The sequence below is a fragment of the Elgaria multicarinata genome, chromosome 6 (assembly GCF_023053635.1).
Source record: "Elgaria multicarinata webbii isolate HBS135686 ecotype San Diego chromosome 6, rElgMul1.1.pri, whole genome shotgun sequence".
Lineage (NCBI taxonomy): Eukaryota > Metazoa > Chordata > Lepidosauria > Squamata > Anguidae > Elgaria > Elgaria multicarinata.
This window is the reverse complement of record NC_086176.1, coordinates 36,378,036-36,394,568: the sequence shown is the minus strand read 5'-3', so window position 1 is coordinate 36,394,568 and position 16,533 is coordinate 36,378,036. Positions and strand designations below refer to the sequence as shown.

At 39.3% G+C, this 16,533-nt stretch overlaps 1 protein-coding gene across 2 annotated transcripts in view; it reads left to right on the top strand.

Annotated features, from left to right (window-relative positions):
- Positions 1–16,533, top strand: part of CNTLN (centlein) — a 186,962-nt gene that overhangs the window by 49,566 nt on the left and 120,863 nt on the right. For both annotated transcript variants that reach the window (XM_063129234.1, XM_063129235.1), the window contains 3 exons: positions 1,632–1,765; positions 10,045–10,207; positions 14,905–15,099. In XM_063129234.1, coding sequence (XP_062985304.1) covers positions 1,632–1,765; positions 10,045–10,207; positions 14,905–15,099 — 492 coding nt within the window. The remainder of the gene's footprint in view (positions 1–1,631; positions 1,766–10,044; positions 10,208–14,904; positions 15,100–16,533) is intronic.

The window sequence follows — 16,533 nt, the reverse complement described above, 5'->3', positions numbered from 1 at the left end:
AGCTTTTTTTCATTTGATATGATGCAAAAAAAGGGGGGGGAGTTTTATTGGCTCCAATTTTTGGTTTTGGCATTGATAGCTTGCGTCTCATTAAAGGGATTCAAGCTTTCCCACAACTGTCTAGTCAGTGGTCTCAGGGATGTAGAAGCCTAACATTCATTCTTGTTACATTGAATACCACACCGATACCACATATGCAATGGGATGATGTTATGCTGTGATTATGTCACATGTTTGTATCTATTTAAGTGCTTGAAGTTAGCAGACTTAGATCATTCTCTTTGCTACAAGAGCTAAAATTACTTAAGTTTAATTTCAATTCCAACAAAAATATATTATTTGCAGCCTCTTTTTTTTGGATCCGCATGAACTGATTTGCTACTTTAGTGTGGGCCAGTGGGTGACTGCTCTTAAATTAATTAGAATGTTGCAATTTTTTCTTGGTAGCCAGGATTAAACCTGGAGTGTGGAAGAAAAAAACTGAGCTTGTACAATGTTGTTCTATTGTCTGTACATTGGAGGCTTTTTAAAAGCCTATTTACACTGTGTGTGTGTGAGAGAGAGAGAGAGAGAGTGAGAGAGAGAGAGAGAGAGGAAACTCTTTCTGTGTGTGTGTTGTGCGTAAAAGCACTAATAGAATCATAGAATAGCAGAGTTGGAAGGGGCCTACAAGGCCATCGAGTCCAACCCCCTGCTCAATGCAGGAATCTGAATATTTGTCAACATCACCCTCTTTGACTTTGCCTTGTTATGATCATCCTCTCCTTCGTCACCAAAACGTTAGATCTTCCAGTCCTTTTTCCCTTTGTCTGTTTATGTTGTTGACTTGTCTTTTTATATCCCTAGAAATTTCCTTGGACATATTTTTACCTACTCTTCTTCTCTTGTAATTACGTTCTCTGTTATTCCTTTGTTACTCTTAATCGTGTGTTCACCCAACAGATCGCAGAATAACCTTTGAGCCAGGCCTGGCAAAAGTTGAACAAATGAAAAAACTCTTGCTATCCCTTTATTATGCTCAGTTCTGGTATATGTCCTGCAAGTGACTTTTGGGCCGCTAAGACCTTTTCATTTTAGCAAGCTTTTAGTGTGGGTTAAAGGTATTTCTCCCTGTTTTTATGCTGAATTATTTTCTCCCGCCCTTGATTTTGGTGCATGAAATTGATTACTGTTTTTACTGTGTTTCCAACAATTGTATTGGGTTTTTTTGTTTTTTGTAAGGCATTCTGAGCATATTTTATAAAGAAAATTAGGTATACTTTTTTAAATAATGAAATATAAATATGAAAAATAACAGTTTTCAATTCTGCATTACTAAGTCAGATGCAGCAAGCACAATAATTTCTGTCCATTACTGCAGGGCACTGTAAATATTGTTACATTACCTAACTATATATTATTAGTTGTGTCATTGTAATTGTATTATTTTACTTTTTACTTACTTTTTATTTAACCTTAATTCCAAATGGATGCATTTTTCTTGAGTTTAGATTAAGGAGGTCTCACCCTTTTCATCTGGTTAGTCATGTGTGCTTAAAACAGTAATACTAATGCTGATTTTCTTATAATTACTTTATCTTTTGTTTTATTGTTTGATATTTTTATAGTATAATTATTATTATTTTTCACAGAATTTGGAGGCTGATTTAACAGAGGCAAGGGGGCAAATGGAAATCTTACACAGTAGATGCAATGATCTGGCATCTCAGCTGGGTGTTAAACAGACTGAGCTAAGCCAAAAAGATTTGGATGTGGCCAGAGCTAGGTATGTAAATCACGTTTTTATAAGGAAGTTGTGAACTTCTCTTGATAATGAATATGGGAAAATGTCAAATGGTTTGGATCTGTAGAAAATCCGTCCTAATGTTTTGCACACTGTTGAGTAGATGTAGGATGTCTACTGTTTATGCAGACTATCTCAGTGCCTTTTGGCTTCTATTATGGACATTATTTAAAAAACGCACATCTTTAATTAGCATTGGGTCAGAGAGTTCTCAGTCTCCACTGAAAGTCACAAAACATCAATATGATTAGTAACATAAGCAATTAATTTGAGAGGCTAAATGCCTGAAACTGACAAAAGTTTGAAGCCTAACTTTCACTTTTTAATTAGAGTTAAGTCTGACAGGTCAGCAGGAGTCTTCTGCTGAAGGTTTAAAATGTTGTGATTTCAGCTTTATCTGAATTCCCCCCCCCCCACATCTTAAGTTGAATCATGAGGATTAATATTACATGTATGAAATGTGATGGAAACGTAAGGCAAGGCTGAACTTAAAAAGCTTATGAAATGCAGGAACGCCAAACCTACAGTTCAGGTAATATGACTGCTGCTACACTGAAGCTTACATGGGTATAACTTGAATCTTGTACTGACCTAGCAGAAATGTTCAAAGCACAATAATATCAGTAGAAAAAGATGCAATGTAGCAATGATAACAGCTGTTCAGAGTCCCTAGCAAATAAGTCACTAGCCAGCATCACTCCTGATGATGCATGGATAATACAAACACAGTGATGATGCAACTTAACTCATTGCACATTGCCACATTCAGAAAATTGTCACATTTCTGGCACCAGTGGGAAAACATTTGTCTCCCGGAGTGCTCTATTGCTGACCTGAAAGTTGCTGTTGTTCAACAAAAGAAATTTAAAGGGAGATTCTAGTTAGAAATTGTTAAACTAGTGTTTATTATTAAGTTGGATTGTATTTGTTTAGGATCCAAGCTAGGCCCAGGATGTTCTCTTCTACTACAAGTATTGAATTACTGATGTTGTGAGTGGTCACTGTTCTCTCACTCATGAAAGCTTGTGCCACAATAAATCTGTATTTAAGATGACACAGAACTCCTTTTTAGATTTTCTGTAACAGACTTTTAGCCAGACTTGGGCTGCAAACTTAAATATACTTACACATTGGGTCACTGAGATTTATGTACGAGTAAACATGCATACTTCTGTGTTGTAGCACAGCTTCTCCTTTAGAATGGCTGTACTATATTCTAGGCCAGGGTCCCCAGAGCAGGCCTCTCCAGTGGTGCCCACGGACACTTCCAATGGCACCCCAAACCTTTTCAGGAGATGACTGTTTATCTTTCTAGTGTTGTAATATCAGTCTTTTAGCTGCCAAAAGGACACAGAGAATCCACTTACGCTGACCATTTGTTAATTTGCATAAATCAGGTAAATAATTTAAAAGAGTGTGTGCATCAGTGAATATTAAATCTTGTTCATTTACTTGTGTAATAACCTGCTCCGCAAAAGAAGCAACTACTAAGTTTAAACATAAGCAAAACGTATGTTTAAAAGAAACTTTAGCTGTATTGCACCGCAGCAATTAGTTGAATTTGATAATCTCTTATTAAAGAGACATTGTAGTGTCCAATAGGCACAAAACATTTTTTTTTACTAAATAAAACTAATATCCATCAACATGACAAAGTTACAGTCTACTGATTTGGCATTTTGTGGTGGTGCCCACGACAGTCAAATTCCCAAATGTGCCCATGGGTCCAAAAAGTTTGGGGACCCAGGTTCTATGCAGTGTTTCCTCAGTACATGGACTAAAATGTTACGTAGCCTCAAAGGAACTTATGCAGCCACAGAATGTTAATGTCATCTTTTATGACATTACACTAATATATGCAAAGCCATGTTAAGTTTGATGTTATTCAATGTGCAATAAGAAAATAGCACATCCCTTCAATACTACCTGTTTAGGGTAGTATTGAAGGGATTCTTACGATACTCATTGTTGCTTTAATATCCAGACTAGGCCCTCATACTTTTTTTAAAAAAAATAGTTCTATGCTAGTAGAAGACCTAAGATACAGATTATTAGTATACCAATAAAGCAAAACTGGAAAGTATTTACAAGGTTGATGGATGCCATGGGCATGATATATATATATATATAGGTAAACCAAGATTTTCTCATCCACCACATGCATTAAATTACCGATGTTGTGAATGGTCACTGTGCTCTCGTTCATGAAAGCTTGTGCCGCAATAAATCTCTATTTAAGATGCCCCATCCAGCATGTTGATTGGCAGCAGCTGCTTGCTGTATTTCAACTTTGGAAAGCTACATTTTAACTTTACGTACATAAAATTCACAGGCTGTGGCATTCAACACAGATATAAAAATCAGCTTCCGATGGGACTTGGTGCTTGAAATTCTATCCCGAGTGAAATTCCCATGACGCACTTGCTTAATAGGGAGGGTATGATAGATATTGTTACTAGAGCCCTGTTCAGACATTTGGAATCTGTGTACAATCAAGACGTGAGGAGCAGGAGGAGCGCTGTAGCCCCATCCAGCCCTCCATGCGCTTTTCTATCACCCTGCACTCATGCAGGGCAACAGTCTGAAGAGGAGCACCTCTTATGTCCATGGAGGCTCCCTGACGTGTTTCTTGGGAAACCCCTGCTTTCGATGGGAGACAAATGATGGCCTGCTAAGTAATCCACAAAGCTTTTATTAAACAATAAACATCTCTTCCCACCTGAAGAGAGTCTAGCCTCTTGGAAACTTCCCCCTAGGCAAAACTATGCAAACTAAGTGAGACAATTGTTCTATGAAGGAGAACAGAAAGCCTTTCCACAAAGTGTGTTACTTCAGAGTTTCTGTGTGTTTCTGGCACAATGGAGCCTGGCTGACTTCCTCACGCCCTCCTTTCGCTCCGTGCATTTTAGCCTGCGCCGGACCCTAGGATCAATTAGCTTGTTGATGGCCTTTCCTTCAGAAGAATGTTGGCTTCCCACTGCCTCTGTATGATTTGCCCTTGATGAGGTAAGCTCTGGAGAGAGATCAGGACCAGCTGGAGGAGAAACGTGAGAGCTCTGTCCCCCACTGGTACAGGCTGGCCTGTGTCTGGGGCCAAGTCCTCTACCTCAGAGTCTGATTGAATACTTGAAAGTATTCAAGATTCTGATTGAATACTTGAAAGACCTTCTTCCAAAATGGGAGGAGTAGGGCTAGACATGACACTCCCCAAGCAGTTAGGAACCCTGGAAAATCAGTGTCCTGTTTCACATGGAGGACCTCCGTGGATACAGGAGGTGATCCTCTTCAGCCCATTGCCCTGTATGAGTAGAGGGTGATGGAAACAGGCAAGGTGTAGGGCGGGACTAAAGCACTCTTTCTCCTTGTGTGTTGATTGTACACAGATTCTGAACACCCAAATAGGGCTCATTGTCTACATGTGTCTAGCCAGGCTCATGTACCAGAATGGACACACGTTAGTCTCTTTAATCCTAATGTCTGTCCATTGGTGCGGCAGTAGAATACCACAGTGAAAATTATGGCATCCAGGTGGGGAAAGAAGAGACAACAAGCCAGAGTTCAGAATAATCCAATATACGGTTTATTACAAAGCTAGAAGGTTTATGTAAACAGCATTCGACTGAGGATGCTTCTCTTAACTTTTCTTTTACAGGGTAGGAAGAGGGATGAGTGCATCCCTTTCTATTTTGTATTACATTGGCGAAAAGCTGTTTTATTCCGTCTGTCTACGTTCAGATTCTTGCAAAATTGAGCAGCGTGCCAAGCGATATGAAACAGCAACGAACCACTTACTAGCAAATCTGTCACCTAGGCTCAGGCCCTTTGTTCTGCTTTGTCATTCAGACATTTACTTGTAGGGCATTAACCTCACAATTTATAGATAAATGTATATCTGAAGTTTGAAATTGTGAGCTTTGAGGTATCTTTCTTTATAGCCTTTGTGAAGCTCCATTAAAGCTGCTAGGTTTTGAAAGGTATCCTGTGATCAACTGCTGTATCCTGCTGCTTGGCTGCTCTACCTCTTCTTACAATGTAACGACTGCGCTTTCTATGAAAGTTCGCTCAGTAGGAGAAGGCTTTGACTTCCGCAGCTGTGGGAATGAACACAGCAGCTGCTTGACCTGACGCTCCTGATATATATATATATATATATATATATATATATATGCCATAGAAAATCCCCACTCCTCACCCAGTCTAGTGCCCTCTTCATGGCAAATTATAGAAATGGGGAGGAAGGGCAACATTCCCGTCTTGGTATCTGATCTCACTTACATTGCTGCCTGCATTAATATGAATTCCATAAATTAATATCTGGAAACATTAATTTAACTGAAGTGTACATTGTTGTAGTACCCATCAGCAGACACTGACCTGTATAACAGTTGTGATACAGAAAATTAGAGTACAGCAGTTTCCGAAGTCCTTAAATCAATGGCAAGTATTCATCTAGCTTCTACTCTGTTGGTTACACTTCCTTAGCACCCCCAAAAGGGGATTTTAAGTAATACAGAGTGCTATAAAATCAAATTGCTATTGTTCTGAAGAGCAGGGCAGATCACATTGCACCAATGCTAGGAATCTCAGCACCTCTGAAGAGCTAATAATTAGGATATGCTTATATTAGTGATTCAAACAAACCATCCTTTACAGTAGAGAAAAGTAAAACTGATATTGATGTGTCCAATTTGAGACAAATCCACTTCAAGTGCAAGTGGGTATGATCCAGAGTTGACTGTCCACAGTCAGATGTTTGGAGTATTCTATTCTCATCTTCTCCCTGTCACAGAATTCTCCATCTGAATTTCAAATAAAGTTTGGAGGTTTCATTATTTAGAAGAGAAAGTCAGGTGCTGTTTTTCTGGTATTTATAGGCACCTGTATATCTGGGTTCTCATTCAATCTTGCCATAGAGTTCAACAAGTTAAAATGTATTCAATGAAATAGCACAATAAAAGAATAAAAGCACGTGGCATAGATAAAATGGACTAAAAAAGCTACCAGTTGACGGAAAAGGCCTAGGGGAGAAAAATCTTTGCTTGGGGTTGAAATGACATTGATGTAGGTGCCAGGCATGCCTTTCTGGGGAGGCCGTTCCACAGCTTGGGTGCAGCTACCAAAAAGGTTTTTTCCTAATAGCCAATATAAAATAGTTTCCGGTACTACCGCTTGTATTTCATGGCTATGTAGCCTCACTGTTTCTACTTTACACATCTGTAGCCATATTGTATATATCTTTCAAATGAGGATGACTCTTAATGTATCTGATGAAGTGGGTTTTAGTCCATAAAAGCTTCTGACACAGCAAATAATGTGAGGTCTGTTGTGAGAGAAGTGATACTAGTGATAGTTTCCTTTTAAGGGGGAGTGGAGAAGTACACAAGGTCAACTGATATGAGCATGACTCTAAAAAAAAAAAAGAGTAATTTGGTGATATTGTCCTGTGGTGCAACCTCTATTGGCACAGATGCATCAGTGCATCTAGCAAATATTTCCTCTTTTCAGCAGTAAAAATCCTTATCTTGTCAACAGTCTCTCAATATGTTAACCTACTTTAGCCTTTTACTTGTCTTGTTACATAATTCAAGTAAGTGAGCCAGTGTGGTATAGTGCGTGAGCCAGTGTGGTGTAGTGGCTAAAGTGTTGCACTGGGAGTTGGGAGATTTGGGTTCTAGTCCCCACTTGGCCATGAAAACTCACTGGGTGTCTTTGGGCCAGTCACAGATTCTCAGCCCACCCTACAAAAGTATGCATGGTATGGAGAATGTGGACAGGGAGACATTTTTCTCCCTCTCTCAAAATACCAGAACACGGGGTCATCCCATGAAACTGATTGGTGGGAGATCCAGGACAAATAAAAGGAAATACTTCTTCACACAGCGCATAGTTAAATTATGGAACTCACTGCCACAGGATGTGGTGATGGCCACCAATCTGGATGGCATCAAAAGGGGGTTGGATAAATTCCTGGAAGCAAAGGCTATCAATGGCTACTATCCCTGATTGTTGTGTGCTATCTCCAATATTTGAAGAAATAAGCCTGTGAGCACCAGTTGCTGGGGAACATGAGTGGGAGGGTGCTGTTGCACCATGTCCTGCTTGTTCATCCCTGGCCGATGTCTGGTTGGCCACTGTGTGAACAGAGTGCTGGACTAGATGGACCCTTGGTCTGATCCAGCATGGCACGTCTTATGTTCTTACCTCACAGGGTTGCTGTTGTGAGGATAAAATGGAGAGGAGGAGGATTATGCCGCCTTGGGTTCCATGGAGGAAAAAAGGCGGGATATAAATGCAAAAATAAATAAATAAATAAAATATCCCTTTCAACTGAATTTCTTGTGTCCACTGGGGTTTAGATGGACAAATAATAATGTTTTCACCCATTTCTATAAATACCATGTACATTAATGATATTAAGATTTGTGCACTTATCTATCATTTACCTATACACAAAATTGTGTCTGTCTATAATATACAAACATTGCAATTTTAGACAATTTTAAATATTAAGAACGTAAATAGTCCTTGAGTATTGAAAATAAATCTAAAATGATAATCATGGGTTTACAAATTATGTTTGGGGGCTTAGCAGCCAAAAATTACTTCTATTAAGCAGCAATAGTATAGTAAAATATATTGAAAGTGCCTTTTCCTATCCATCCAGCCTGCTACCCACACAGAATTAATGACAAGGTCTAATAGTGCAAATATCATGGTCCCCACTTTCCTGGAAAGTTCCAGCACAGCACAGGAAGCATCTGTTTTCAAAACTAAGGGTAAAAAGGCTAAGAGACACAGTCTTTCCCTCTCCCCCACAGAAATATTCTCCAAATATTTCTTTCTTCCTTGCAGCAGTTCCCTTTCACAACCAGTCTTTTTGTTTGATTTCTTATCTTAATAATCACCCAGATAAATTAAAGGGATTTAGTCTCCCTCCACCCACCTTTTTCTTTTTAGTATGGAGAGGAGGAGAGAGAGAGAGAGAGAGAGAGAGAGCAGTTGGAAGTGGGGCTGTGGAACACAGAGAAGCTGAAGGAAGTTGAAATTACTCTCTGCCTTCTCCCAGTCAGTTATTCAATTTACAAAGCAAACCTGTCTGCAGTTGGGATGAAGTAGCACAGCAGCTTGTTGACTAGGAGGGATTTAGAAGGAATATATTCTCAGGATGTGGATGGATGCTGGGGTTCACTGCTGTTGAGTTCTAGGAGAAAGGTAGTGCTGGGGAGAAGCAGTTTTGCCCATGAAGACAGTACAGCAGAAACTGAACAGCAGCACAAGGAAATTGGAATGATGATCAGCCTACCAATCAGATCTGTAGTATTCCTGGGATAGAAGGGTAAGGGGAGAAACCCTTACAAGTTGCCATTCAAAACTAGGTAACACAGATGCTTTCTCAAAAATATACTCCAGGTTTTTCTGGTGTCGTCATTTAGCTGCCCAAAGTGCAACCTTTCTTCCTGAGCATTCTTGCTTGCCCAAAAGCGCATTGGTGATTGGGTTGGTTGAAGGCTGGTGGTAATCATTGTGGAAAAAATATATTAAATAAACCAGAATTTTCTAGCTGTGCTCTTGAAAAAATGTATGATTATATTTCCTATATCATAGGGAATTTTGAATCTCTTTTATTATTTTTGCTATAGGATGGAATGGGGAATGGGGAATTCAAAAGGTGACTTTTTCGTGTGTCTTTGACCTGAGATAGAATTGTCCTTCCAAAAAATCATTTAAGATGGTATATTATACCGCCTTGACCTCATGAGAAACTTCACATCTCTTCAGTAAAGTTTTTCCTATGCTATCAGTTTTTTCAGATAAGTGGTATTAGATTCTCTCACCTCTTAATAAGTGTTTGATTACTAGATTATATTAGTAGCCAGTTTTACTGGAACAATGTTTTGTCAGGAAGCAAAAGAAGTTACTAGTGAAGGCCTTCTACTTATATCACTTGTTAGATTTTGGTATTAAGGAATTTGTTGAGTACTGAAAGAAGAACAGTAACTAGTGCTTTGAAGATTCAGTGGAGATTCAGTCATTTTACCAGTCACATTGTTTTCAGACACACTGAGCAGAATTAAACAAAAACTGGTGATTTCGTTTATATTACCTTTTTTAATTTACTTTTTTCTAAGTAAATTGAGAGGGAAACATAGATGAGAATGAAAGATTTTTTTCCATAAAAAGAGCCAACGCGACTGTTTAATTGAGATGATCACGGTCTGTCTTTTGCTCAAGTTTTCTCGTTTCTTGCTTGCTTTGCACAGGAAGGAGTTGCAGGAGCTGCAGAATCTCTACAAACAAAACACTGAACATGCAGCACAGCAGGCAGAGCTGATCCAGCAGCTTCAGGCTCTCAATATGGATGCACAAAAAGTACTGAGAACTCAGGAAGATGCTCACACAGCTGAAACAATATCATATCAGAAAGTATGTGGAGTTCCCTCACCCCTCATTCCCGTAAAAATATATTTTTTTCTTCTACACAAATCCAGTGCTTTGTAGGAAAAGGATTTTCACGATAAGTACAATGTGCTATCAGCCTGGAGCAAGTAGCAGTTACACTGAGGTCAGCAGCTGTGTGGCAAGCAGCCTATTACGTATGTTCCTGGCCGTGGCACCGCCATCATCGCTGTATCCCAGGTATCTCTCTCAGCTCTTTGCAGCTGAGAGCAGCAGGCTGGATAGGCCAGCATCACTGTATCCAGACAGGAAAATATTGCACAGTTGATGCCTTTCTTCTGACCCAGGGCCTGTAGCACCCCGACTGTGGAATGCCCTCCCCTTGGAGGCCCGACTGGCGCCAACGCTGATTTTATTCTGGCGCCAAGTTGAAAACATGGCTTTTTAACAAAGCTTTTAATGGTTGAATTCACTCATCACATTGTTTTAACTGTTTTAATAGTTTTACTGCTTTTAAATTATATATTGTTTTAACTTGGTTGATGGCTTAATTTGTTTTTAGCTGTGTATATTTACTGTTTTTATACTGTATGCTTTTATCTGTACGCCGCCCTGAGACCTTATTGATATAGGGCGGGATATAAATGTTTTAAATAAATAAATAATTTCTCTAGCTAAGGTTTGGCGGCTTTTAGTATGCGTGATACTGGTTTATCTTGATTTGTGTTTCGTTTAAATAATGGGACTTTAACCGTTCTGCCCAGCCTCTCTCAGAAAACCTAAAGTACCTGCTTTCAGCTTCTTACTATGCCTGATCCTTATGACTCTTTTTTGAGAAGTATCCTACTTAATGGAGTTGTGTTGCAATTGAAAGTAGAGTCAGTAAGTACCCTTTCAAAATGGAAAGAATGTAAGTGATCATGGCTGCATGAACAGGAAGTTATTTATCAGATTTAATCTGCTTTCTGAAACAGTTTGGAACCTTAAGACACTACGCTTGAGGAAGTAAAAACCCAACTTAGGTGGAAAGCAGGAGGAACTGCTGGAGGAGAAATGGCCTGCTATAAAACAGTGCATGTATTGATCGGACAGCAACATGGATCATTGGGTCTCAGCCATGCCATGGATACATGTTCCATTGAAATAAATAAGACATACATGTAATATGTTTAGATCTGTGGTGCTGAGTTCATATTATTATATGCTGGCTTTAGTGCTTTCTTGCTGATAGGGTTATTTTGTCTAGGATTGAAAGTTTTTTGTTTTGGTGCGAACAGTGATACTTCTAGCCCATTGAGAGAGTTTTCCTTTATGAGATTTTCAATCAGACTGATTAATAAGTAGCTAGACAGTCAAGACCTCAGTGAAGGGAGGTGGTGCATTTTGAAACAAAACTTCTAAACTGTAAATTTCTGAGCACTCTGATAAGGTAGTCTAGAGACCGAGCAACTCTTCTTGTCTTATTATCCTTAGTATTGATTTAAGACTCACCACCTTGAGTCTTAGGTGAGGACAAGTCTATTGAGTCTCATTAAAACCAGCACGCTACTGGAGCACTTTGTGTGTCTGGGACCAGTAAAATAGTTGGTATACATTTTTAGAAAATAATTCCTTTTCTTGAGGAGAAGAGCTATAAATACAATATAAAATAGATGTCAAGGAGTCTCCATAAGCCTTCTAACATAAAATATTTGTTTTGAGTAAGGGGAAGTGGTGTTGTGTAACCCCCAATTAGATATTAATGTGAAACTGAAAGGCCACATCAAGTTTTTACAACTTGGGATTATTGATTGATTGTGATTTACAAAGGTACCTGAAAGTTGTTGTTGTTGTTATTATTATTTATTACATTTATATCCCACCTTTTTTCCTCCAAGGAACCCAAGGCGGTGTTCATAATCCTCCTCCTCTCCATTTTATCTTCACAACAACCCTGTGAGATAACTTGGGCTGAGAGTCTGGGACTGGCCCAAAGTCACCCAGTGGGTTTCCATGGCTGAGTGGGGACTAGAACCTGGATCTCCCGACTCCCAGTCTAACACTTTAGCCGCTACACCGCACTGGTTCTCTGACACCTTTCCCATTGTAGCTATATGTAGAGCAGCCCTTACAAGCCTCACAAAATGTTTCAGTTCTAATGAATGTGCTAATGTGATGGACATAATGGGAACTGTAGTCCAACGTATGTGGAAGACATGAGGTTGGGGAAGACTGATTTAGATAGTCTTCGTGGGGATCAGTTCCATGCCTGCAGTACTGAAGTATTATTTAATAGCAGAGACATCATTATGAAATTCTCTACCACAAGATGTAGTGATGGCCACCAAGTTGGATGATTTTTAAAGGGAAATAGACAAATTCATGGAGAAGAAGGCTATCAATGGCTACTCTCATGATGACTGTGTACCAGTTGAAGTGGAACACAAGTGGGAGGGTGCTATTGCACTAATGTCATACTTGTGGGTTTCCCACAGGCAGCTGGTTTGGCCACTGTGTGAACAGAAAGCTGGACTAGATGGTCTGATCCAGCATGGCTCTTGTTAAGGCGTGTGCCTATCATTTGCTTTCCCCCTAAGGCTGCAGTCTTCTACCTACTTATCTGGGAGTATGTCCCACTGAATGTCATCTGAGTAGACATGCTGTAAGTTTGTCAGAACAGTATTATTTATTTACCTCAAATTTGTATTCTGCCACTGCCTATGTTCAAGGTAGCTTACTGCAGCTTTTACTGTGCCCTGATAGACTTGAATGTCTGTGCATTAGCAATACTACCTACATACCACGCTGGTATGTTAAGCTTCGAATCTGTCAGTCACATGACCTGTGGCACTGGGTATGTGGACTATCTGACCACTAACAGAGGTCATTGATCTTGCTGTAAGGGACAATATATCATAGGACGTACATGCTGATAGGCTCAGTGCCATTTGGAAAAGTTGAAGACTGTTCCTCTGTGAATTTGCCTATGGCGTAGTAACAAGTCCTTATCTAATTCTTGCAGCCTGTACACTAATGCAAGGGAGACATTTGTCTTGGAATATTGTACTTTTGATTTGTTATGGGAATGTAAAGTCTGTTATCTGGTTCCAGTTATTTGGAGGATGAAAACTTGCTGAATCCTCGGTACTTATAGATACACATTCACATTACTAGATGGCTGAAAGTTTGTGTTATTGTATGTATGTTTTTTTGACTAGGCCAGCTAGTTGTCTTGTAGAATCCTGATTTTTCTCTTTCTTGATGTAATTAACAGTCGTCTTCTAAATCTGATAGCTAGAAGAAACTCTAGATGAGATACACTTGGATGTAGTACAGGAAAGAACTTGAAAATGGCCATTTTGTTGTGTAATAACCAACATCAACAACATCAGTATCATTACAGTTGCTGGCATTAGATGCTGTATTGGAAAGTTAAGAGAGACTGAGGATCGAATACTGTGGCTTTACCCCACAATTGATTATCTTGTATATGTCTAGATTGGTATGTCTGGTAAGTATGGAATGTTAGAACTGAGTGGGTGTGGTTTATGATGTAATAGGTGTGTGTGTGGGGAAAGGAGTATATAAGGAGAGTGTTGGGAGTTTGCTAGGTATGTGAGTTTGAGTGCGTGTGCAGAGAGTTGTTTAGTTGTAGAGTAAAAAGAGCTTGGATTCTAGGGACTTAGGATTGGTGTGAAGAGAGCGAGGTGGTTGGTGTGTGGAGAGTTTAGATCAGGCAGGATTGAAAGTATTATATTTTGATTTAAAGCTTTTAAACAACAATAAACTTATTTTTATTTTGTTAGCTACCAAATACCACATGTCAGCTTGACATTATTTATCTGCCTTACAGTTATTAAACACCCACACCAGAGTATTCGCATAGTATATTTTGAGAGATCCTATATTAAACCTGTTTCCCTCATAGCTAGGGGGAAGGTTTTATTTAACTCTCCCTCCATTTTTCAGGTGGTGGCGCTTGGCCTGAGAAGGGTTTATGCGATGGTCCTAGTAAAAGCGCTGGTGACGTCGCAAATACTATGCATGATTTGATAGATAGAAGTCCTACAACTCACAGCATTACCCAGCCAGGCTGCCTGGCTGGGGAACGTTGAGAGTTGTAGGAATTCTTTCTGCCTAAACATCCACAGGATTGTGCCCTGAATATTTCTCTGCTTTACCTCCTTGTGCTCTCAGCACCTTTTCTCCCAAAACAACTGATAATGGAGATGTGTTGTTCTGGAGGTGTGTCAGAGCGTGGCAAGATAAGGTGGGAATTAGCTCTTCTCATGGGCTTTTAGCTTTTGTTTTACCCTACCCCACTCTATATGTGAACAGGGTATCAAGGCTGCCTCTATCTCTTTTAATTTGGCCCATAGCCTTTGTTGAGTAGTCATCTATAATCTATATTTCTGGGGAGGAGAAATCTGATATAATTGCCATATTACATCTAGAAGAGCTTGTTCATACATTTCGATAGTGCCATGGAAAGGAAAGGTTCTATAGTGCACATTTACAGTTCTGCAACAATAAGTTGGGTTATGATAAAAAGTACAGGAACTGTGTCTTCAATAGGATCTGGCAGACTCGGATCAGCATTTACTAGGGATGAGCATGATTTTAATCCAGCTCGTTCTAAAATTTTGTTGATTGGGTTCACACTGTAATACTTACAAGTAATATTTATGAATGTGTACCCTTGTTTATGATGACCATTCTCCAGCCTGTATTTTTGTTTAAAATAGCTTTACAACGAATTGACAATAAGTTTTGAGAAACTTAAAGCAAGTGAGATTCAGCTTCGGCAAGGTCAGGCTTCTCTCAAGAATCAACTAGTTGAAAAAGAACAACATATCAGTCAACTGGAAGAGCAACTTCAACAGGCCCTCAGTTCTGTGTCTTCACTACCTCCTGAAACGTATCTAAACCAGAGAAGAAAGGTAAGAGAAAGTTAAATATTTTAAATTAATCCACTCCCTAAGCTAACAGACCAGTAGAAACTTCTTGGTGTGGCCATAGTAGAATTAGCAACAGCCAATTTATATTTTCCTCCATTATCTCTTAAAAATGATATAACCTGATAATTTCTTCTGTAACTTGATTTCTCACGCGCTGTCATAATGGACAGAAAATTTTAGTTTTTGAAGGAAGATCAACTTTAGCTTAAAGCAACATTTAGTGGATTAATACAACCAGTTAATTGATTAAGCACAACACTGTTTGATCAGTTAAACATGCTTCTGAGTAATTGAGTAGCAGTGTTTTTTTAATGGATATGCAACTCATGGTCAGCAGGCATGATTGTAGGAGAGGTATTTCCCTTTATCTCTCTCACAGGAGGGAGGAATGCCTCTTCTAAAATGGCACATGCCATCTGCTGGTTCTTTGTGATGATGCTAAGCCAGGCACCACCGGCATTTTCTTCGCTTGCCATCATTGTGAAAGGCTAGCACCAGTTTTCCCAGCTCTAAGCAAAGAGAACATACTAGCCCAACTTCGTTCCACAGTACACCTTCCTCCCTGACTGGGATTTCTGCCGTTCCAACAGCATGAATTCATCACCCATGCCTTGACATTGGCAGAAGGCAGGCAAACTTGCTATTCTCCCTGAAGAAAACTTGAGATACTGGCTTAGTAGATGTGTTCCTGTTATTCTTATGGTAGTAATGTGATTTAAATATTCAAATAACAAGATGTTATCACTTTATCTTAAGGTAAAATATGCTAAGGTAATTAATTAATTATTTGAAATCCACACTATTAACCCATCAAGATTCCATGGCCACATTCTTCTTATTACGACCCATTCCCTTTGGGGGGAAAACCAAATATTGACATTTCCAGTTTGCGAATGCATGGAATAAACACGTTTCACATTTATTTTCTTTGAAAAAAGTAAATGATAAGCTGTGTACTTCGTATAATAGTACCGAAGATAATATTCTTGAGCAATCGATACACATTTTTCTTCTGCATAAACACCCCAATTGCAACCCACATGTATCTGTAAAAGAGTTGTAAATGCAAAGTATCCAGTGGACTTGCTGTGCGTATGCAATTAACATGGCACTAATTAATGTAAGCGAACTCTACAATGCTAATAGCATAAGGTGGCATGAGGAAACCCATGACATCAATGTATACTATTGACATTGCCCTAGAGGTCACTTACAGTAGCCTAGCACCAATTGTGTAAGTGTAGCTTCCCATTAAATACTGTCCGTAGTCTGAAGGGTTGACAGTGGACATGCACCAGAAAGCTGCAGCCAGTTGTACCTCCCCAATATTTGTTCTTGAACAGTAGGTTGGATCCAGAGTAAGTTAGTCGAACAACATGAGTTCACCCATTAAAATCAACGAGATGCTAGTCATGA